The sequence below is a fragment of the Maniola jurtina genome, chromosome 7 (assembly GCF_905333055.1).
Source record: "Maniola jurtina chromosome 7, ilManJurt1.1, whole genome shotgun sequence".
NCBI classification, from domain to species: domain Eukaryota; kingdom Metazoa; phylum Arthropoda; class Insecta; order Lepidoptera; family Nymphalidae; genus Maniola; species Maniola jurtina.
The window spans coordinates 2540021-2563377 of record NC_060035.1 but is presented as its reverse complement, the minus strand read 5'-3'; the positions used below and the strand labels follow the sequence as shown (position 1 = coordinate 2563377).

Here is a 23357-nt window from a genome sequence, read left to right as displayed (position 1 = left end):
TTAACAACATATTAATAATAAAAGTTGACTAAAAGAATACCTTTTGAGTGATTTTCTCACTGTGAAAAATATTAATTTCATTACACCCTCGAGTCAAAATTCTTGTGGCCCCTTTATGACTTGCCGTGAACGCAGCCAAAGGCGTTTAGTTAGGTACTTCAGAGTCAGACTGATTTGAAAAAAAAAAAAAATTATCTGTTCTTTCTTTCTTTATCATGATAATCCATTTTTTGAATCGTTCAGTTTTGTCGTTGTTTCTCGGTTAACTTTTAGTTTTGCCACCACAGCTCAATTTTTGTCCCCAATGTCGTGTAACTTGGAAGAAAATAATATGAAAGAGGTTGCCCGGTTTCGGAACTACACTGGACAGCAAATAAACCGGGCCACCCGCTACCTTGGAAGTCTGATTCGATTTTCTCAAAAAGTATAAAACTTACAACTATCAAAATTATACCTGCAGAAAGTGCATTTCATAATGATTAAAATGAATGGAAATTCATTGCGATTAATCAATTAATTAAGTGTTTATTAAGGATTTTACAAGGAAGAGTCGTTTTCCAGCCATGTTAATCGTAAGTAATCATGAAATGAAAACAAAAATTAAAGCCAGAAACAAAGATAAAATTAAAAAAAAAGTTTTTGGTCAGTATTCAGTATTCCCTCTCCTTGCTCGGGTAACTGCCAGCATCCTCGTATTCATCCACCTCACGAGCCTGACGATGAAATCTCAAGGAATTGCATTCCGCTCCTCTTCAATTGCGATTCGCAGCTCTGGAAGCCTTGTTGTAGCCGATATTCGGGCTCGAACCCGACGTTTCAGCTCATCCCATAAGGGTTCTATCGGATTCAAGTCCGAGCTTCGAGCTGACCAGTCCATTGTACGAATGCCCACGTCGCATACATACTGGGTCACCACATGAATAACGTGACGTCGTGCATTATGATGCATAAACTGGCATATTCTGCGCGATATATCCTGCGTAAGGTACCACATGGTTTGCGAGGATTTCAGTAATGTAGCAATGAGATCAATCCACGTGTACGGCCCCCTGGTTCGATGAAAACTAACGCTGTACATGCGGTTAACGAGACGCCGCCCCAGATAATTACAGATACTTCTCCATTAGCAACAGTTTCCTCGATGCAACACTGAGAATAACGTTCTCCAGGGCAACGATATTGTCTTAGACGTCGATCATTTCAATGTAGACTCACCCTGGTCTCATCAGTGAAGAGTACATTACCCCACTGTCCTGACGTTCAGTCCCTATGCTCTCGAGTAAATTCAAGTCGTGCTTCATGGTGGGCTACCGTCAATACTGGGCCTGTTGCAGCTCTCTTTGGAGTCAGGTTCAATTCAACAAGTATCCTTCTGATGGCGTCTGGGCTTATGACCACTTGGCGTCCGTCACGCAGACTTTATTGGACTTGAACTGCGTTGAGGCGGCGATTTCGCAGAACAGAAGTTGGATATCGGACGTCGGCATTCGTACAATGGGCTGGTCAGCTCGAAGCCCGGACTTGAATCCGATAGAACACTTATGAAATGAGCTGAAACGTCGGGTTCGAGCCCGGATACCTGCTCCAACAAGGCTTCCATAGCTGGGAATTGCAATTGAAGAGTATTGGAAGGCAATTCCTCGAGATTTCATCGTCAGGCTCGTGAGGTGGATGAATACGAGGATGCTGGCAGTAATCCGAGCAAGGGGAGGGAATACTGAATACTGACCAAAAACTTTTTTTTAATTTTATCTTTGTTTCTGGCTTTAATTTTTGTTTTCATTTCATGATTACTTACAATTAACATGGCTGGAAAACGACTCTTCCTTGTAAAATCCTTAATAAACACTTAATTAATTGATTAATCGCAATGAATTTCCATTCATTTTAATCATCATGAAATGTTCTTTCTGCAGGTATAATTTTGATAGTTGTAAGTTTTATACTTTTTGAAAAAATCGAATCAGACTTCCAAGGTAGCGGGTGGCCCGGTTTATTTGCTGTCCAGTGTAGGTACTGCCTACTAGGTACTAGGTACTTCGGAACTAGGTAATTTTTAACCGACTTCAAAAAAAAAAACCGGCCAAGTGCGAGTCAGACTCGCGCACTGAGGGTTCCGGAAATAATTTTTAATATCTTTTAATCCATATGTATGATATACATGAAGTCCAGTAAAACTTTACTTTCTCTTTGAAAGATTGTAGAGGAGGTCAAATGCTATCAAGTTAGGGCTCCGAAAATGTACCAGAGTCATAATTTCTATGTGGTTACTTTGCCGAAAATGCTATTTTTTTTTGAAGAGTTACATAAATTTTTGGCCTCCAGATTATCTCTAAAACTTCTACACATTCTTGGCTATCTAATAACGTACAAAACTTTATAATAAGTTGAAAATTAGCTAAAAAAAAAAAACGACAAAATAATTGCACAAGGGAGAAATTTCTTAACTCTGAAATTTTTAATAAAATGGTTTTTTCTTTGTTTATAGGTAGTTTAAACTTAAAGGGAAGTAACAGTTCATAATAAGGTTTAAGGTATAGCAAAGGTTTTTCTTTCACGGTTTATTGCGATGTTCTAGCTCGGCAAAGAAATATTTCATACATCCAAACTATGTACGGAACCCTAAAAGAGCGAGGCCCGACTCTCACTTGACCGGTTTTTTCCTTCCTCAGATTGTATGTGTAACATAGCCCTTTAAAGAACTTTTTTTTTACGAACCTTGCTCATTTTCTTGAAATTCGACAGTTGGCTGGCGACAGGATCACTTTCATTGTTACACGCAGCCTCTGCTGCTACTGCAACTGTTAACAACAGTGCAAATATCTTCATTATGACTGTAGGTATTCGACTCAAGTGACGGATAACCACGAGACCTCAATACGTCGCCTTATATATCGGAGTGAGTTTTATTTGTTTATACAATCCCACCAAAAACATTTCATGTAAAAAGGTTGCCAAGACTCACAAGTTCATAATGCTTTCACTGTTATAAAGTTATGAGATCTCTAGTAGAGCCAAGCCCCTAGCTGAGATTAGATTTACGCTGCCCATGGGACCTATCCTAAGTCCAAAGTATATAGCTCTTAAATGCTCTTGAGTATATAACATTTATAACAATAAATAACAAAGAACTCTACTTACAAGCTCTGATTTTACAAACCCTAAATCTTGGTTAAAAAAGGACGGCTTGGCCGTTTAATGTTCGTGGAATTTTTATCTGATATGACATTTAAGCCCGGAATAGCTTGTGCGACAATCATGAAGTATAATACAAAGTAGTAATTGTCGAAAAAACTATTTCTTACGGCCTTAATATATTATGTTATGTCATGTAATAGTTTCACGAACATTAAACGGCCAAGCCGTACTTTTTTTTACCTAGATTTAGGGTTTGTAAAATCAGAGCTTGTAAGTAGAGTTTTTTGTTATTTATTGTTATAAATGTTATATACTCAAGAGCATTTAAGAGAATTACATTACTTTAGAATTTTTGACTAGAGGGGTTTTGAATGGCAATAAATCTGAAACCATAACAGGTAGACAATTGATACTTGGTACGTTTGATAAGTCTGCCGAGGACATATTATCCTGAAAATATCAGCATTCTAGCGATAGACTTTACAAATAATTTGCTTCCCCCAAACGTGGGATTTCGAATTTCATAATTTTTCTGTAGTTTGTATGCAATTTCTAGTCTACATACCAAATTTCAGACTTCTAGGACTTCGGGAAGTACCCTAGAATTACAGACTAGAAGTTTTGACTGTCAATAAATCTGAAACTATAAAAGCTGGACAATTGATACTCAATGCGTTAGTAAATTTGCCAAGGACATCTTATCCTGAAAATATCAGCATTCTAGCAACAGAATTTACAGATTTGCTTTACCCATAAGAGGCGTAGAGGGGGGAAATTTCCAATTTCTTAATTTTCCTGTAGTTTGTATTCAATTTCTAGTCTACATACCAAATTTCAGTCTTCTAGGACTTCGGGAAGTACCTTAGAGGTTTTGAGTAGAGGTTTTGATGATCATCAGTGAGGGACGAAATCGGCGTATTTTAGGTATCAATAAATCTGTAACCATAAAAGCTAGATATTTGATACTTGGTACATTTGGTAAATTTGCTGAGGACACCTTATAGTGAAAATTTCAGCTTTCTAGCGTCATCCAGACCGAAGTTATGACGGTTCGAAAATACGGCGAAACACTTCGAGAAAAAGGTACGTAGCGCCCCGGCCGCCGTTTGGCTCGTCTTGGCGGGGGCACTGCCGTGCCCCCTGATATTGACAATATTGCACTATTCGAACAAAAATAAACTAGATGCTGTCAGCATCTTTGATCGTCTGAAATTAATATTTTTCTAAAATATACAATTTTTAGGGTTCCAACGGGATCTGTTAATAAGCCTCCGCGGTCCGTCCGTCCGTCTGTCTGTCATGAACCGAAAGTAGAATTTTCTAAGTGTCTGCTTTATCGTTATCTAATATGAGCAAGTGAAGGTTACAGTAACTAGAAAAGAGGTGATAACTTTCAAACGGCTGAACCGATTTTCTTGGATTAAGTATAGCTAAGAACACTCTCGATCAAGCCATCTTTCAAACAAAAAAACTAAATTAAAATCGGTTCATTAGTTTAGGAGCTACGATGCCACAGACAGAACACAGATACACACGTCAAACTTATAACACCCCTCTTTTTGGGTCGGGGGTTAAAAAAACCTGTAATAGTTAGACCGTTAGTTTTATATTTCTGTAAAATACGTATTTTCTATTATCCATAATTATTTCAGATTTTCGATTGGTGAACTTTGGATATAAGGGGGGCGGGGGAAAAGGATTTTGTTTTGAACCTTTTGAATGATAAATCAAAAACTGTTATGAATAAATTAAATAAAAATCTGTTTTACAATAAACAGGACACAAAAGTTCTTTCATAATAATTATGATACCTCACTTGGTAGGTATAGTTAGTTACCTTACTTTGAAAATTCAAAATACAAACTATTTATTCACAAGTATACTTTTTTTTGTGATGTTTAACTACAAATTCACGGTTTTCGGATCTTTCCCCTTACCTATATAGACCTACTATAAGACCAACCTACCTGTCAAATTTCATGATTCGTAAGTCAACGGGAAGTACCCTTTTGGTTTCTTGACAGACATGACAAACCGACAGACAACGATGATCCTTTAACAGGGCTCTCTCTGTCACTTACTCCATACAATCGTAGTCCCAATTTCATTTGAATATTAAGCAACTAAAGTCCATGAAATTTTGCAGACATATTCTAGAAACTTATATCTGTGCCTGTGGTCTTTTAGATTTTTCCAATAATATGTAGTTTTAAAATTACAGGGGCTCAAAGATTTGTATGTAAATTTTTAAGACCACTTAACTTTGAAACCGAATATTTTAACGGAAAACTGGAAAACCAGAGGCATAGATACTAGTTCCCGAAACGTTTCTACAAAATTCCATTGAGTATAATTGGTTAGTATTCAAATGAGAGACGAACTACGTTTGTATGGAGCGAGTGACGGAGAGACCCCTCTCAAGGGTTCCTTTTTTCTTTTGAAATTTGATATTTTGAAGTACGGGACCCTAATAATTCAGTGTTACTTCCATGGAGTTCGGAATCAGCTTAGCTTGGTGATTCCGAACAGACAATGTGTTTCAGCATATCAGTATATACCTAAGCGCTATAATATAAATATAGTTTATATATTCTTGTGTTAAATACTTTAATACTTTTGTCTCTCGACTTCTTTTGTCTTCACCCACTTGTGCAAATGTGCAGTCATCAATAAATTTAAACCAATTTTCAATATTTTTCTTGCAATAATAACTGGAATTGTTCTTAAATTTGCGACACGTATATGATATTTGTAAAATACCTAAAAATAGCTGTAAAATAGGGAAAGGAAGATCTTCGTTGGGTACCTACCAGGGAATATTTTCGGTCATCTTTAAAAAAACTAAATCAAAATCGTTTCATCCGTTTGGAAGCTACAATGCCACAGACAGACACAGATACACAGTCTTACGTTAAATTTATACCACCCTTCTTTTTGCTTTTTGCGTCGAGGGTCAAAAAGACAAGCGCTTAGTCTTGACGGTTCACTGTAGATGAAATAGACACACACCGTCCACTCCAGGGCTTAAATATATTCAAGCTCTGGAGTCTGGAGAAATGAGGAACTTATGGGATTGTTTGAGACCACCCCTCCACCCTACCCTGGCGCTATTCAAGGACCCTGATATATAAAATTCAGGGGTTCCTTGAGAGAAAAAAGCTGCCCCGTTCTAATATAAGCTTATCATTCATCTAAGAAATAATTGAAATAAGTATTGGATATCGAATTTCTGATTTTTTATATTCGTTGATATTGAGCATGTTATTTGATTTTGAATAAGTAAGGAAATTAAAAGACAAACGTATGACATGTTTTGAAAATACTTTTTAATTAATAACTTCTCATGAGATAGAAAACGTAAACAAAAGTAAAAAAATAACAATTAAAAAAACTTGCAGATATTATTTTTATGCACGTACATAATATGGTAGTTTTTCAATATTTTAGATCAGGCAAATTTAAAAATCAGAACTTTAACACATTTTACCATTATATTCATTATACAATTATTATGTAGTATATAATTAGGTTTTAGTTAGAACATATAGTGATGTTCATTTCTTGTTTTAAACGATCGCCGAAATCTTGATTAATAGAGGTAAATAGTTCTAGCGCTCTCTTTTGAAGAAAGTGAGTCGCGGTCTTCAACTTAGACACTATATTTTTAATCAGCGTTGATCGTTCCTCTTCTGTCAGTATGTTGGCGTACAAATCTCCAGCTTGGTCGAAGTTGTCTGCGCCGTCTTTTTCTATAATATTAATTAAACCTGTACTATGTTTTGGTACAAACGGCTCAGGACCATTAAATGAATTAGGATAGTAGTTAGGCCCTTCACCTCCACTAACTGGAGGCATACCATCTCTATTATAAGTATGAGTTTGGACGAGGAATGGACAGTTAACAGGAATGTTGAATACATTTCCTCCCAAACGGTATACTTGTGCATCTCTGTAGATCAAACGACGTGCTTCATACACCTTATCAGGTGCTCCGTGTATACCTGGAACTAAATTACACGGACAAAACGCTAGCTGTTCTACTTCTGCAAAGAAGTTTTTAGCATTTCTATTCAAAACGAATTTACCGACTTCATGTAATGGATAACGATCTTCAGGAATAATCTTTGTGAGATCGAATACTCCAGGTCCTTCATTTTCAACGTCAGTTTCTGTTAAGATCTGAACACTAAAGGTCCAAGACGGATAATCACCATTTTCAATTGCCCGGTATAAATCTTTTGTTAAATAATGAGGATCGTCAGCTCGAATTTGTCTAGCTTCCTCAGCTTTCATATATTTGATACCACCATCTGGCAAGAAATGACATCTGATGAAATATTGATCCCCATTCTCATTTTCAACCTGATACGTATGAACTGAAAAACCAGGCATATTTCGATAACTAGCTGGAATACCGCGACCAGAGTATGTATACATCAGCATGTGTAAACTCTCAGGAACTAGAGTAGCCCGATCCAATGCCATGTTCGCATCCGGAGCATTTGTTGCTGGATTTGCTCTAGCTGAACGAGTTATAATATGACCGTCCAGAGGATCCTTAAATGGAGCTACCGGAGTATTAAATCCAGCTATGTCGAAATTTCCCTCACGGGTATAAAACTTCACTGAGTAGCCTCGATTATCTAAAACGAGGTCAGCACTTCCCCTGCTTCCTCCTGATGTGGCAAACCTTATGGCAATGGGCGTCTTCTGTCCGACTTTTTTCAGAAAATCAGCTTTACAAATATGTGAGATATCATGTGTCACTTCAAAGAAACCGAACGCTCCCGTACCCTGACCATGAACAGCTCGCTCTGGAGTTCTTTCCCGAACAAGATTACTCATCATGCCCAAAAAATGTTCGTTATTAATTAAATTGGTATTCAACGTGCTGGTAGCGTCAGCATAGGAAACAGGAGCGCCGCCACACGTAGTTAACCTACTAGGCCGCTGAAAAGATAACATTAACTTTTGAATTTGCAATTATCAAATTACATTTTACTTATTTATCATATTTTATCACTACATACATAACTAGTGGTTCGCCCCGAAATGAGGCCTACCATCCCAGCGCGGTATCCCATAATTCCCATCAGATAGTTGTAAGTATACATTGTAATAGAAAACAGTGACAATATTAATATTAGTGTAACATTATTGTATGTTCAAAATACTGATACCCATTAAAAATGTAATAATTTCGTTTATTTTACTCAGCTACTTTATCAGGTCTACTGTTCAGGAATCAGATTAATAATTATGATTGCTTAACAGTGCTCTCTCCGTCACTCACTCCATACAATCGTAGTTCCAATTTCATTTGAATATTAAGCAACCAAAGTCCATGAAATTTTGCAGACATATACTAGAAACTAATATCTGTGCCTGTGGTGTTTTAGATTTTTCTAAAAATATGTACATAGTTTTAAAATTACAGGGGCTCAAAGATTTGTATGTGAATTTTTAAGACAGCGTAACTTTGAAACCGAATATTTTAACAGAAATCTAGAAAACCTCAGGTATAGATATTAGTTTCTAGAATATGTCTGCAAAATTTCATGGACTTTGGTTGCTTAATATTCAAATGAAATTGGAACTACGTTTGTATGGAGCGAGTGACGGAGAGACCCCTCTTAAATACCCGTTGTAAACGAACCTTATTTCTGTTCTTGAAATTCGGGAGTTGGTCCGCGGCCGGATCACTTCCATTATTGCTCGTAGCCACTGCTGCTGCCGCGACGGTTAGCAAGAGTACAAACACCTTCATGATGTTTGGATTTGACACGACTAAAATCTGCCATAGGCCTTTTTATATCAACTTGAGTTACACATATTTGTTTATAGATTGACGACATTGTTTGAAAAGAAATTATAAACTAGCTGTTTTCAGTAACTTTTTCCGTGTGAAATGGGTGAAATGAATATTTGATGAAATTTTTTCTTAATCAAAAATAATCTCTGGAATAGAGAGTAAGTACTATGATAAATCATAGGATTTTCCTGGAAAATCTAGGCTTTAGTTTTAGTGGTGAAAGTCCAAACTAGACTGAGATTATCATTAATTTTGGACTTTCATCAGTATTCTTTTCGCAAATCCTGGATTTTTGCATTTCCTCAGATACGAGTACCTACATGTAAAAGTCTGAATAATAACTAAACCAGAACGAAATTCGAGCACCCTGACTCCACGCAGTCTTGTCTGTCCTATCCTTAAAGTTATTATCCTGAGGAGCTCCTGAATCAAGCGAGCTTACGAAGCATCTACTTATAGCGAAATGAAGGTCGAGCAGGAAAGTTGAATGAAGGCTGAAGGAGCAAGTCTTCTGGCGTAGCTCATTCATAAAAACAGCCAGTAAAAAATTCACTGAATACTGAATTCAAATTTCATACAACCGAAAATAGTATTATTTCAGACCAGTTCGGAATTTCGGATTATTACCACTGAGACCTCATTTACACGAGACCTTTAAAAGCGTACAAATAGAAAGATGTACCTATTCCCGAGTATCTGTTCACACCAATGACTTTCTAAGCAAGGACATCGCACTGGCGCGCAAAACAAGGGACCAAGTAAGTGTGCTTATACTCGGTGTAAGCACACTTTCTTCATTAGTCGCATGTTGACTGCTAAGCTGTCAAGATGCCTAAATGCGCGATCAAAAAGTGCCGAAATAATACGTTAACGACGCAGAAAAGAGATGGTGTGACTTACCACCGGTAAGTTAATTTTATTTACGTAAGGTAACATGCGAAAAAGTGTAAAATACTTAGTAAAACCATTGAAAACACTAGAAATATCTAAAATTATTTACAATGTTCCCATTCCTTTCTCTCACGCACATCGGAAAGAGACAGATGGAAGGGCGCGTCACGAATGTCGGAAAAACAAAACTGTGGAGTAGCTTTTTTTTTGTTCAATGTAAAATCTATTGGCCATTATTGTATCACATTTATTTTATTATCTTTTGACGACCTCCGGTGCGCAGTGGTAGCGCGGTGGATTTGTATGACGAGGGTCCCGGGTTCGATTCCCGGCTGGGCCGATTGAGATTTGCTTAATTGGTTTAGGTCGGCTGGTGGGAGGCCTTTGGCCGTGGCTACTTACCACTCTACCGCCAAGCGATTTAACGTTCCGGTACGATGCCATATAGAAACATCTATAACGGGTATGGATTTTACCCCACCCCTACAAGTTAGCCCGCTACTACCGTAGACTGTATCATCACTTTCCACCAGGTGTGATTGCAATCTAGGGCTTTTAATTTTTTTTTTAATATAAATCATCCCACGTAAAACCATATACATATAACTAGTAGGGCGCGTGAGTTCGCGGCCCGCAAGCGGACCGCAATTTTTCTGCTCATCAAGTTGAATTTAGGGTCCTGATCATTTTTTGCCAAGAAACCACTCTTCCATCTTTTATAATCTTCGAGATAGACACCGGCGAAATTTGTATGGCCGCCATATTGAATCCGCCATTTTGATTTTATTTTTCAGCTCCCTGTCTATTGGATGAAGTTCTGAGTTATTGAAGATAGGTGGGGGGTGCTCGAACAAATGTGTTCGAGCACCCCCCACCTATCTTTAATACCCTGGCCGTGCTCCTCACCGAAATCCTCAATCATCAGCTCTATCCATATTTTTCCTCCGAATCATTTTTTGTCCTCTATACGAAACTATCGGTAAAAAAAAACATACAAAGAGGTGATCAAATGAGTCAGTCAGTCAGTCAGTCAGTCAGTCAGTCAGTCAGTCAGTGAATCAGCACGAGCAGATATAATATAATAGTTATATAGTATAGATATAGTATAATAGTTTCATATTTACAAAAACGAAAAATCTCTCAAAGAAATAACAAAAATTAATAGTGCTACACTACTCCATTCCTTTTTTGTTCAAGTTTGCTTCTAAAATCACCTTATGAAGCTTCGAGTGCAATAATCGATTTACATTGCGGCTTAATCACTGAGGTTAGTTTACAGGACTTGAATGTTAGCAGGAATGTATAAATGGAGCAGTTGAAGCTACATAAAGTGAATTTAGAAACGTGTGCCATGTTTTGGCTCTTGTGTTGTATGCCACGATGTGTCCATATGCTTAGAAAGTCATTGGTTCACACGTAAAAAAGCGTTGACGTGTGAACATATTATAATTGGGAATACATTTGTTCTATCTAAAAGCTTTTTTAATGGACGTTAAAAAAGCTCTCGTGTAAATGAGGCCTAAGACTTTTATTTACCGGATAATTCGGATAATCCCATACAAATGACCAAAAACAAAAGTCATTCTTATTCAGTGAATGTTAACCATTTTATGTGACCAACCGATCTCTAACGAACCTACGTTTTGCGTACTCTGAGGACCTAGTTTTTTTTTAATTCTCCTTTTTTTTTGGGTTTGGTCAAAGATGACTATGAGTATTTTCAAAAAAATATTCGAAATTTAATTCGAAAACATAGGTTCGTTTCGTTTGTGAATGGTTAGTGACTCAAAATGGTTAACACCCACTGACTGTTTTATCAAAGAATTCATAAGACATTTTTAAGACCTAAACCACGCTGACGAAGTCGCGGAAGTAGTCTATAAATTAAAAAAAAGTTTAGTCAAATTCCAAACATACAGACAATGTGCTTCATCGTATCAATAGAAGTGCTTCAGTAACAGATATGTCATATTTGATTTGATTCCTATTTGATATTTTTTCTCTCGAATCGTCTTTTGTCTTCATCCACCTGTGCAATCGTCGATAATTTTTTCGATTTTTCTTTTTTTCTTTCAAAAATGTTCTTGTAGTTAGGTACACATTGAAATTCACATTCATTTATTCAAATATCTTTGCCTACTTCACGTAGGCCAACCACTTTCTCGACGATTTCTGGAGTTACATGAAATAGGTACTTATATTTTGAAAATTTTAATCAGAGGAAGCTTTACCATATCATATTTAAAATAAAGAACTGAGAACATTATTTTTTGTTTGTGTCTGTCTGTCTGTTTGTTCGCACATCACGCTGAAACTACGGAACGGATTTGTTCAGCCAAGATGTTGGCAGCGTAATGTGACATAGTTTAGGTTAAAATAAAATTACCAATTAGCCAAAAATCAGGCTATAACATAGTTAAATATATTTTTTTTTCACCCAACTGCGGCGAAGCCCAAAGGAGGGTTATTTATTCATTGTAGGCAAGCGCTTAACCACAATTCAAAATTCAAAATATTTTTATTCAATTAGACTTTTCAAGTACTTTTGAATCGTCAAAAGCATCTACCACTGACACAATCACACCTGATGGAAAGTGATGATGTGGCTTAAGATGGGATAATTAAGTTGCTCATTAGCACTAAGTAATAAAAAAAATATTATCAGACTTGGCGTTTTGTACACTCTTTCGTTTAAAGCTTGAACGAACTTTCAGTTGTAAGTTGATGCAAAATTATTATCATTGCCTACCTCACCTATAGATAATTTGACTTTCAAAAAGTTTTACAAAGTGCTACCAATTCATGTTTTCAGATGAAGATCGTTAGAAAAGTTGTTTTTTTCTAATATTTTTAAGGGGCTTTTATAGGTGTCTATATGCCAGCCCCATCGGTACAACCTAAATTAAAATTAAACTACAACCATTTGAAAGAAATAAAACTTAAAGAAATTGGTATTGCTATATAAGAAGTTCAGGAAGAAAAAAAAAGATTCCGACAAATTGAGAACCTCCTCCTTATTTCGAAGTCGGTTAAAAACTTAAACAGCACTAAAACCCGATTATTACCCGCGAACACCGATAGATAGCGAGAGATATTATAGTAAAATTGTTTTTCTTTCGCTCGGAATGTTTTAACATTGTACCTACTATATTTATATGTATTTATGAACTCAGAATTTTTCCCTCTTTCATTTGATATCCCAGTCTATACGAAAGAAAATAAAATCTATTAATTGACACCTGATTCATCAAAATCGGTCCACTAATTTAGGCACTACGGTGGAACGCACAGAATCTGATACAAACATACATACCTATAAGTATAACCTATTTATATTTATACCAATAAATAAAATTGGAGTGTCTGTCTGTAATTTCGAAATAACTACCTCATATTAAGGTCATATGGTTATTTGAACGATACCATAACTGAATCACACGTTTTTAAAATTTTTGTCTGTCTGTCTGTCTGTCTGTCTGTCTGTCTGTCTGTCTGTTTGAAAAGGCTAATCTTCGGAACGGCTAAACCGATTTTAACGGGATTTTCACATACAAGTAGAGGATTGACCAGGGTGTAACATAGGCTACTTTTTTAACCGACTTTCAAGAAGGGAGTTGTGTTTTTCTACCTATGTACACCGAAATCTCCGAAATTTCTGAACCGATTTGCGTCATTTCTTTTTTAATCGATAGAGGAACTTTGCGACATTGTTTCATAAAAAATTTGGATTCCAACTCCTCAATCCTGATGCTGCAGGGGATCTAACCAATCCACGCGGGCGAAGCTGCGGGCATCAGCAATATAGATTGTAGTATACAATATAGATTACTAAAATCATAACCCCTCCGTACTTTGCCGTAGTCGGGTAAAAAATATAGGTAGTTAATTGTATGGATTTTTTTTCAACATAGCAAAGATTCAATATAGCTTAATTATATTACAATTAGGTATTAGCTGATTCTCGCGACTTTGTCCGCGTGGATTTTGAAATGGCGGCTGACGCGGCTCTTTTTTTAAATTTTTTCCACCTGAAGACATAAGTCGGTGGGACTTGCACATAGTAACTTGACTATTGACATCATCTATATAAAACTTTCATGCACGCTCTCAACAATGCAGTATCGAGGACAAAAGTGACCTTGAGTGAATTTGCAACAATGTCAACAATATAGAATAACTATTTAGTTAATAATGAGGTAATAACATATATTTATCTTTACTCAAGTGTGTGGATTAATTATACCGGGTAGAAACGACACAAAAAGCCAGCGCGGTAAAAGTAGGTAGGTATATCGTATACGGCAATCTGTAAGAAGTATGTACCTACTGCTAAGTAGTAGGTACGGTGGTGTTGCTGGACAGGGTCAACTGAATTAGACCAAAAACAACGTGCCGCCGAGCGATTTAGCGTTCCGGTACGATGCCGTGTGGAAACCAAAGGAGTATGGGTTTAATGAAAACCCATACCCCGCTTTCATCAGCTTAGACTGCATCATCATTTACCACCAGGAGAGATTGCATTTTTCTCTAAGTTGTTCTGTTTTGGGTCGTCATTATTCATTTGCTTCTAGTGTACCTACTTGTAATTATTATTGTAACTAGCTGTGCCCGCGACTTCGTTCGCGTGGAATCAGCGCGCTTTATACAGCCACGGACGCTCAGGCGCGAGGCGTGTAGTACGTACTCTGTACGTTAAAAATGTTCGCCGTGATTCTTTAAATTGACATAACTTTTTTATTTATGAACCGATTGTCATGAAATAAACACTAAATGTTAAGTGAAGCTTACTACAATATATTAGTGAAAACCGTATCTAAATCGAATAAGCCATTTCTGATATTAGCGTGAACAAACACACAGACAAACAGACAAAAAAAATTAATTACAATTTCGGGTTCGGCATCGATATAATAACAACCCCTGCTACTTTTTTTTATATATTTCCATTGTATAGACACCACTTTTCTACAATTTTATTATATGTATAGATAAGTAAGAAGTTAAACTTACGGGAATGATAAAAAGTTAAGTGAAAGTAAAATATTCTTTATTGCATACCTACCAAAGTAATTACTACAACATAGTAAGTTGTACCATAGGCGGCCTTATCGGAAAACTGGGAGGTCCCCCAGGCAGCCTTATGGTATGTGATATAAAGTCAAAATCCGAGCCAATGTGTTTTGAAAACATTGAGCAACCTTATAGAAGTAGATACAAACTTGTTATAGATAAGAAAAGAATGTTAATGAACACATTTTCCACAAATGTAGAATGATACAAAAAACGATATGCCATTAGATATAAATAGTTAAATTCTGTTTTTTACCCCGTTTGTTGCACCTGTTTTTATCAAGTGATATATCGAACTATGCTTGCATTAACATCGATTCTGCTAGCTATGGCTACTGTTTCAAGAGCTGAAAATATTTCTACTTCTTTTACACGTAGCAAGCATGATTCCTCTGCAGATCAAATTGAACTTATCAAGGAGAAATACGCGGTAAGAGGATTCAAATTCTAACCGTAAAGTCAGTGCACTCATTACTTGGAAAAAACCGGCCAAGTGCGAGTTAGACTCGTGCACTGAGGGTTCCGTACTCGGGTATTTTTTCCAACATTTTGCACGATAAATCAAATGCATAAAATAAATAAAAAAATCTGTTTTAGAATGTACAGGTAAAGCCCTTTCATATGATACCCCACTTGGTATAGTTATCTTATTTTGAAAATTGAAACACATGTTAATTTTTTTTAATGATGTAACCACAAATTCATGGTTTTCAGATTTATTCCTTTACTTGTGCTATAAGACCTATCTACCTACGAAATTTCATGATTCTAGGTCAACGGGAAGTCCCTATAGGTTTTCTTGACAGACACCACGGACGGACGGACGGACGGACGGACAGACAGATAGACAACAAAATGATCCTATAAGGGTCCGTTTTTCTTTTTGAGGTACGGAACCCTAAAAAGGGATATTATTAAGTAACGGGTGATGCCTGCGACTTCATCCGCGTGAGTTAAACTTTTTTATTTATAAAAATCCCATTGGTACTCTTTGATTATCCGGGATAAAAGTACCTAGCTTACATCCATTTCCGGCATGCAGTATATCTCTGTACCAAGTATCCCAGCGATAAAATCCACGTGAATTTAGGTTTTTTAAATATCCTATGGGAACTCTTTGATTTTCCGGGACCAAAAAAAGCCGACGACTTATTATTTTAGTTATGTTGATAGTTTGATTTTAACTTCGGTCGTTCCATTTTCAGGATCCTATTGGAATTATGACAATCAGTAGCGGAGCGCCAGTCTCTCACAGCGACGCAACAAACTCGTTGAATTCCATACTAACGAATAACGATTATTTTATAGATAGTTTAACTCACTTTAACCGGGAAAGAATTCCAGAAAGAGTGGTTCACGCCAAGGGCGGGGGAGCTTTTGGTTATTTTGAAGTCACTCACGATATAAGCTATATTTGTAAAGCTGAAATGTTCAGCAAAATAGGAAGGAAAACTCCAGTTTCACTTCGTTTTTCGTCCTTAATACCCGAAAAAGGAGGTAGTGATGTATCAAGAGATGCTCGAGGTTTCGCAGTTAAATTCTACACAAAGGACGGGAATTTTGATATAGTAGGATTAAATATTCCAATATTTGTTCTAAAAGATCCGCTTAAATTCCCTAACTTTGTTCACGCGGCAAAGCAAAATCCGTCAACCAATCTCAGAGATTACAAAACTTTTTGGGACTTTACGACATTAAACCCTGAGAGTTTTTTTCATCTTCTATTTCAATTCGGAGATCGTGGGATTCCTGCTAGTTATGTGAATATGCCTGGCTTTAGTATTCATACTTATCAGGTTGAAAACGAACATGGAGAAAAACATTTTGTTAGGTTTCATTTCATACCTGATGCTGGAATAAAAAATTTAACGACAGAGGAAGCGTCAAGAATCGCAGCTGAAGATCTTGATTATTTTAATAGAATTTTATATAGAGATATTGCAAATCGTGAGTTCCCTAGCTGGACAGTCAGCATTCAGGTATTAACATTGAAGGATGTTAAAAAATCTCGGTACGACGTGTTTGACGTCACAAGATTAATTTCTTTGAAAAAACATCCTTTAAAAGAAGTGGGTAAACTAATACTAGATAAGAATCCTAAAAATTACTTTGCCGAAATAGAACAATTGGCTTTTTGTCCCGGAAATCTGGTTCCTGGTATCCTCGGAGATCCAAGTCAGCTATTTGAAGCACGTCGTTTCTTATATAGAGATGCTCAGTATTACCGTTTGGGTGCAAACTTTAATAAAATATCTATAAACTGTCCTTATCGTACAAAAACACTAACATATAATAGAGATGGAACTCCTCCAGTCAAAGACAACGAAGAAGATATTCCAAATTACTATCCAAACTCGTTTAATGGTCCAGTTCCGTATACGAACACACATAAGTCACAATTAATTAGCATAATTGAAAACCCAGAACCAAATAATTTCGAGCAAGCAAGTGAATTGTATGTAAACGAAATGACCAGTGATGAACGAAGTCGATTAGTGACTAATATAGTTTCCACTTTGAAATTGAGTACAGTAGTAACTCAGAAAAGAGCAGTGGTCATTTTTGAAAGAATACACCCAGATTTAGGTCGTCGAGTGGCACAAGGGTTGAAAGAAAATCATACATTATTAGGTTCAGTATGATTATAAAAGACAACAACCTCCGTAGACGGGATATTCCGAACAAAAAATTTTGCAGGTTGCAAGTTGCAACTCGTTTTTACTTACAACTAGATGTCCTGTAGTATTATACTAATTTCGCCAGCTTCATAGAAAATGATTTTTATTTGAAATAAATCTTCTATAGGTACTAATTTACTTTAATGATAAAAGGCTATAGAAGAAAAAACATCATATTATGGTATGTAACAAGATGATTAAAAATAAACGTTTTATTTGTTTAAATGCCTAATAATGTTGAATTTGTCGCTTTCAAGACTTACGATCATGCAGCAACCTGTTATAGATAAGAAAATAAAACACTAACCCTAATTTCCATGAAAATGGTTTTGATATAAGAACTGTATATACGTCAATATAAGCCGATAAATTTATTTTAGTTTGCCATTAGTGAATCATCTTTGTAGTAAATTACTTACTAAAATGTTTGTATTGATATCGATACTGCTAGTAATAGCTTTAGTCGGAATAAGTGGAAATAGAACTATGTGTATGAAGAATATAGACCCCGTTGCGGATCAAATTGTCCTGGTCAAGGAGAGATATGCGGTAAGAAGATCCAAAATTTCACTAGCTTCATCATCATCATCATCAACAACCCATGCCCGGCTCACTACAGAGCACGGGTCTCCACTCAGAATGAGAAGGATTTTGACCATAGTCTACCACGCTGGTCTAGTGCGGATTGGGAGAATTCACACACCTTTAAGAACATTATGGGAAACTCTCAGGCATGCAGGTTTTCTCACGATGTTTTCTTTCACCGTTAAACCAAGTGATATTTAAATTACTCAAAACCCATATAACTCCAAAAAGTTGCGTCGTGTCCGGAATCGAATCCCCGACCTCTAATTAGGAGACGGATATCACAGCTTTGCTTTTCACTAGCTTGCAATGTTATTACGTTAAATGGGTTAAATATAGTATAAATTGCTAGAATCTAGTGAAAGTGTAGTAAGTGTACAGGGCTAACGCAATACGCAAGTTATGAAGGCTTCAGAGGCGCAGAAGTCTGCGCTATCACTTTTCCTGGAGCTATCGATTGACACACCATACCTAATCATAAAATTCAATCTCTTGCTTTTAAATTAAAGAAGGAGATCAAAAAAATTTCGCTATCGAAACAGTTTGCCGGCCAGATTAAAACACCATCATCTTACTTTCAGGGTCCTATTGGAATTATGACAACCAGTACTGGAGCACCAATATCTTACACTGACGCAACAAATTCTTTGAATACTGTACTAATGAATACCAGAAATTTATTAGAAACATTAAGTCATCTTAACCGGGAGAGAATTCCTGAAAGAGTGGTACACGCCAAGGGTGTTGGAGCTTTTGGTTATTTTGAGGTCACTCACGATATACGCTATATTTGTAAAGCTGAAATGTTTAGCAGAATAGGAAAGAAAACTCCAGTTGCAGTTCGTTTTTCATCTGTGATAGCCGACAAAGGTGGTACCGATGTCGAAAGAGATGTTCGAGGTTTCGCAGTCAAATTCTATTCACAAGCTGGAAATTTCGATATAGTAGGAATTAATTTACCCATGTTTATTTTGAAAGATCCAGTTAAATTTCCTAATTTTATTCATGCGATAAAGAGAAATCCGGCCACTAATATTAGAGATTTCAAAACGTTCTGGGACTTTTTTTCATTAACTCCTGAGAGCTTTTCTCAGCTTCTATTACAATTTAGTGATCTTGGAATTCCGGCTAGTTATATCAATACTGCTGGCTTCAGTGTTCATACTTATCAGGTTGAAAACGAGCATGGAAAACCATATTATGTTAGATTTCATTTCACACCTGATGCTGGAATAAAAACTTTAACGACAGAACAAGCCAAAATAATCGCAGGAGAAGATCCTGATTATTACAATAGAATTTTGTACAGAGCTATTGCAAATGGAAAGTTTCCTAGTTGGACAGTCGGCATACAAGTCTTAACTTTGGACGATGTTAAAAAATCTAATTTCGACGTTTTTGACGTTTCAAAATCACTTCCATTAGATAAATACCCTTTAAAAAAAGTGGGTAAATTAATACTAGATAGGAATCCCAAAAATTTCTTTGCTGATGTAGAACAGATGGCTTTTAGCCCCGGCAATCTGATTCCTGGTATCCTCGGGGATCCAAGTAAGCTATTTGAAGCACGTCGCTTCGCGTATATGGATGCTCAATTCCACCGTTTGGGTGCAAACTTCAATAAAATATCTGTAAACTGTCCTTATCGTACAAAAACACTAACATATAATAGAGATGGAACTCCTCCAGTCAAAGACAACGAAGAAGATATTCCAAATTACTATCCAAACTCGTTTAATGGTCCAGTTCCTTATATGGATACACATAAGTCACAACTAATTGAAATTGTTGAAAACCCAGAACCAGATAATTTCGACCAAGCAACTGAATTCTATAATAACGTATTGAACAGTGATGCACGAAGTCGATTAATTATTAATATAGTCTCTACTTTGAAACTAAGTACCCCCATGACACAGAAAAAAGTAGTAGCAATATTTGAAATAATACATCCAGATCTAAGTCGTCGAGTAGCGCAAGGATTGAATGCAACTCAGACATCAGAAGAATGTGTCATTTAATAATAAACAGTAGTATTTTTATCCAATGTTTTTTTTTTCTTCCGTTACTTTAGTTTTCTGTTGTTTCTGTTATTTTATTTCTCTTTTGTTTCTGTTATTTATTGATTTTGTTGTTGCTGTTATTTTGTTATTTTATTTTTTGTTCTTTTTATGTTTCTGTTATTTTTCTGTTGTTTTTGTTATTTTATTTTAACTTCACTTGTCGGGGGTGTTATAAATTTTTAATTTACACTTGTTAATTAACGGAATAAAATGTACTATAGTTTAAAAATATTCCAATTGGTTAGGTTATAATTGATTCTACAAACTACTATTTTCAGTTTTCTTGTTAAAATAAAATAAAAAATATTTAAGTCGGTTCTCTTTTATTGATTGCTGATGACATTGTGCTCATCGGAAAAGATGCGTCCAGAGCAGACTGCATAAATGGCAAGAGAATATGAAGAGTGTTGGCCTGAGGATCAGCCAAACTAAGAGCCAAACGTCAGCTGTTCTGTTACTTCGGTGGCCCCTCCAGTTTGTCTGAAATCACCTTGGATGCTTTACTTACCTGAAAAGGAACCTACCGTCAAAATTTTAAGTCAGAGGTTTTGGTTGTGTGTTATTAGACAGTCAGTTAGTCACCCAGTCAGACAGTCAGTTAGTTCATCAGTGAGTCAGCACAAGTTATATGTATAGATTTTCAATGTAGCAATAGATTGCAGTGGTCACCGGAGGTGTGAAAGTAAATTTTCGCTTCACTTGTTATAAGATAGACAACGATAAAAATATGCTGTAACTCTTATTTTATACTAACTCTGTAATTTTCAATTTTGTATAAATGTTAATTGATATCATTGAGAAAAAATAATTTAGTGCATAGATAAAATTTTTTAATTAATGAAATCATAAATTTATTGTTACCTACTTTAAAATACCTTTAGGTACCTTTTTAAATAAATAGCTGATAATAAGATTTAAAAAGCAGAACATAATTATTTGAGTTAAAAAAATTAAAATACCACGTTTTAAAATAACTATGGGAATACAAACTTACTCTTATGATTTGAAACGGTAAACGTAGGGCGCATGGAATAACAAGTGTTTAGTGAGTACAGGCTCTGTCGTTGACAAACATATTATTATATCAGTTCATATCTTTGTTATTCGTAACAAATACATAAATAGATATTATATAATAAGCAGAAGAAGCACAATTCAAAGGTTATTGGGGGGGGGGGGGGGGGGGGGTTATTTCGGTATAACGATTAGTAAGTATATATAACAAAAAATACATTTACAACAATTTTGTGTAAATTCTGAATTGATAAGTTAATTGATTTCATTGAGAAAAAATAATATACATTTCGGTAAAATAATAATGGAAATTTTTAAAGAACAGTTACTATCTAACAATGCTAAGACGTAACATCAACTGTATTATACTTGCTGAAGTAACACCTTTTATTATTTCAGAGCAATAAAAAAACTGTTGGGTTACTTAAGACCCAATTCAAGCAATTACGTACGTTGATCAATTTTATTATACCCAGTTGGGAAATCGTGTCGGACTCTCCGTGGTCGAAGGAAGGTCACAATATTCAAAGCATTATAAAGCCTGTGGTGAGGTGTACCGAAGTTGTTGCTCGTTTGCATATGACAAGGGAGAATGTTAGTGGTTCTAGTGGTGTTGGCTGCAGTGGCTGTCGCGGACGAAAGGGACCCCTCAGCACAGCAGATCATCATGTTCAAAGAGAAGACGACGGTGAGTTTTACCATTTTTAGGGTTCCCTACCTCAAAAGGAAAAATGGATCCCTTATAGGATCACTTTGTTGTCGTCTGTCTGTCTGTCCGTCCATCGTGTCTGTCAAGAAAACCTATAGGGTACTTCCCGTTAACAGGGCTCTCTCCGTCACTCGTTTCATACAATCGTAGTTCCAAATTCATTTGAATATTAAGCAACCAAAGTCCATGAAATTTTGCAGACATATTCTAGAAACTAATATCTGTGTCTGTGGTGTTTTAGATTTTTCTAAAAATATGTAGTTTTAAAATTACAGGGGCTCAAAGATTTGTATGAAAATTTTTAAGACAGCGTAACTTTGAAACCGAATATTTTAACAGAAATCTGGAAAACCACAGACATAGATATTAGTTTCTAGAATATGTCTGCAAAATTTCATGGACTTTGGTTGCTTAATATTCAAATGAAATTGGAACTACGATTGTATGAAACGAGTGACGGAGAGAGCCCTCTTAACCTAGAATCATCAAATTTGGCAAGTAGGTAGGTTTTATGGCACAAGTAAAGGAATAAACCCGAAAACAGTGAATTTGTGGTTACATCATTTTAAAAAATGTGTGTTGTTTCAATTTTCTATGTAAGATAACTAAACCTACCAAGTGGGGTATCATATGAAAGGGCTTTACCTGTAAATTCTAAAACAGAGTTTTATTTGTTCTTATGTGTAATAGTTTCTGATTTATCGTGCAAAATGTCGAAAAAAATACCCGAGTGCGGAACCCTCGGTGCGCGAGTCTGGCTCGCACTTGGCCGGTTTTTATTATTTGTTGATAGGTTATTAGGTGATTAGCGTCGAGCAGATTCTGTGAAAATTTCAAATCTCTACCTATCACGGTCCATGAGATACAGCCAAGTTAAAATTTCAATGTGGCGAGGAATGTTAAGTTTCACTATATAAAATCATTCATTATACAGGTACTTGAAATTTCAATGCAATGGTTTTGCAATCTAGGTAATTTTAGAATTAATTACAGTTCAGTTTCTGATTTTTAAGCTAACAAATCACGCATAGGACATTACCAAAAACTGTGGTATTTTTATCGACTCTATAAAAATCGATCAATTTATCAATTATTTATTGATCAATTTATTAATATTAGTTGTAATAATGGTACTGGCACTCAGTATCATGTATATAAACTATCTTATTCCCGCGACTTCGTTCGCGGGGACTACGCAAATTTCATGCCCCTATTTACCCCCTTAGGTGTTGAATTTTCAGAAATCCATTCTTAGTAGATGTCTACGTCATAATAGCTATCTGCATGCGGAATTTTAGCCCGATCCGTCCAGTAGTTTGAGCTGTGCGTTGATAGATCAGTCAGTCAGTCAACTTTTCCTTAATTTAATTATTTTTATTTTGTACTGGAACATCTTG

The 23357-nt window shown here is 36.0% G+C and overlaps 4 protein-coding genes across 4 annotated transcripts in view; 3 read left to right on the top strand and 1 right to left on the bottom strand.

Annotated features, from left to right (window-relative positions):
* The window catches only part of LOC123866788 (catalase-like), a 38348-nt gene that overhangs the window by 12904 nt on the left and 2087 nt on the right, over nt 1–23357 (top strand). Inside the window, exon 2 of the mRNA XM_045908490.1 lies at nt 21651–21939. Within this exon, the coding sequence (XP_045764446.1) occupies nt 21844–21939 (96 nt within the window). The 5' untranslated portion in view covers nt 21651–21843. The remainder of the gene's footprint in view (nt 1–21650; nt 21940–23357) is intronic.
* Nucleotides 6670–7995, bottom strand: LOC123866707 (catalase-like). Its single transcript, XM_045908385.1, has one exon. The coding sequence runs from the start codon at nt 7984–7986 to the stop codon at nt 6670–6672; it is 1317 nt and encodes a 438-aa protein (XP_045764341.1). The 5' UTR covers nt 7987–7995.
* Nucleotides 15240–17553, top strand: LOC123866706 (catalase-like). Its single transcript, XM_045908384.1, has 2 exons — nt 15240–15341; nt 16117–17553. Exons 1-2 carry the CDS (start codon nt 15240–15242, stop codon nt 17551–17553), a joined length of 1539 nt encoding a protein of 512 aa, XP_045764340.1.
* Nucleotides 18063–20197, top strand: LOC123866789 (catalase-like). The gene is made up of 2 exons (XM_045908491.1): nt 18063–18138; nt 18756–20197. Exons 1-2 carry the CDS (start codon nt 18076–18078, stop codon nt 20193–20195), a joined length of 1503 nt encoding a protein of 500 aa, XP_045764447.1. The 5' UTR covers nt 18063–18075; the 3' UTR covers nt 20196–20197.

Coding starts and splice junctions, on each gene's coding strand:
- LOC123866706 (XM_045908384.1), top strand. CDS start 15,240: ATGGCTACTGTTTCAAGAGCTGAAAATATTTCTACTTCTTTTACACGT. Junction 15,342..16,116: donor TTATCAAGGAGAAATACGCG/GTAAGAGGATTC, acceptor TTCCATTTTCAG/GATCCTATTGGAATTATGAC.
- LOC123866707 (XM_045908385.1), bottom strand. CDS start 7,986: ATGATGAGTAATCTTGTTCGGGAAAGAACTCCAGAGCGAGCTGTTCAT.
- LOC123866789 (XM_045908491.1), top strand. CDS start 18,076: ATGTGTATGAAGAATATAGACCCCGTTGCGGATCAAATTGTCCTGGTC. Junction 18,139..18,755: donor TGGTCAAGGAGAGATATGCG/GTAAGAAGATCC, acceptor TCTTACTTTCAG/GGTCCTATTGGAATTATGAC.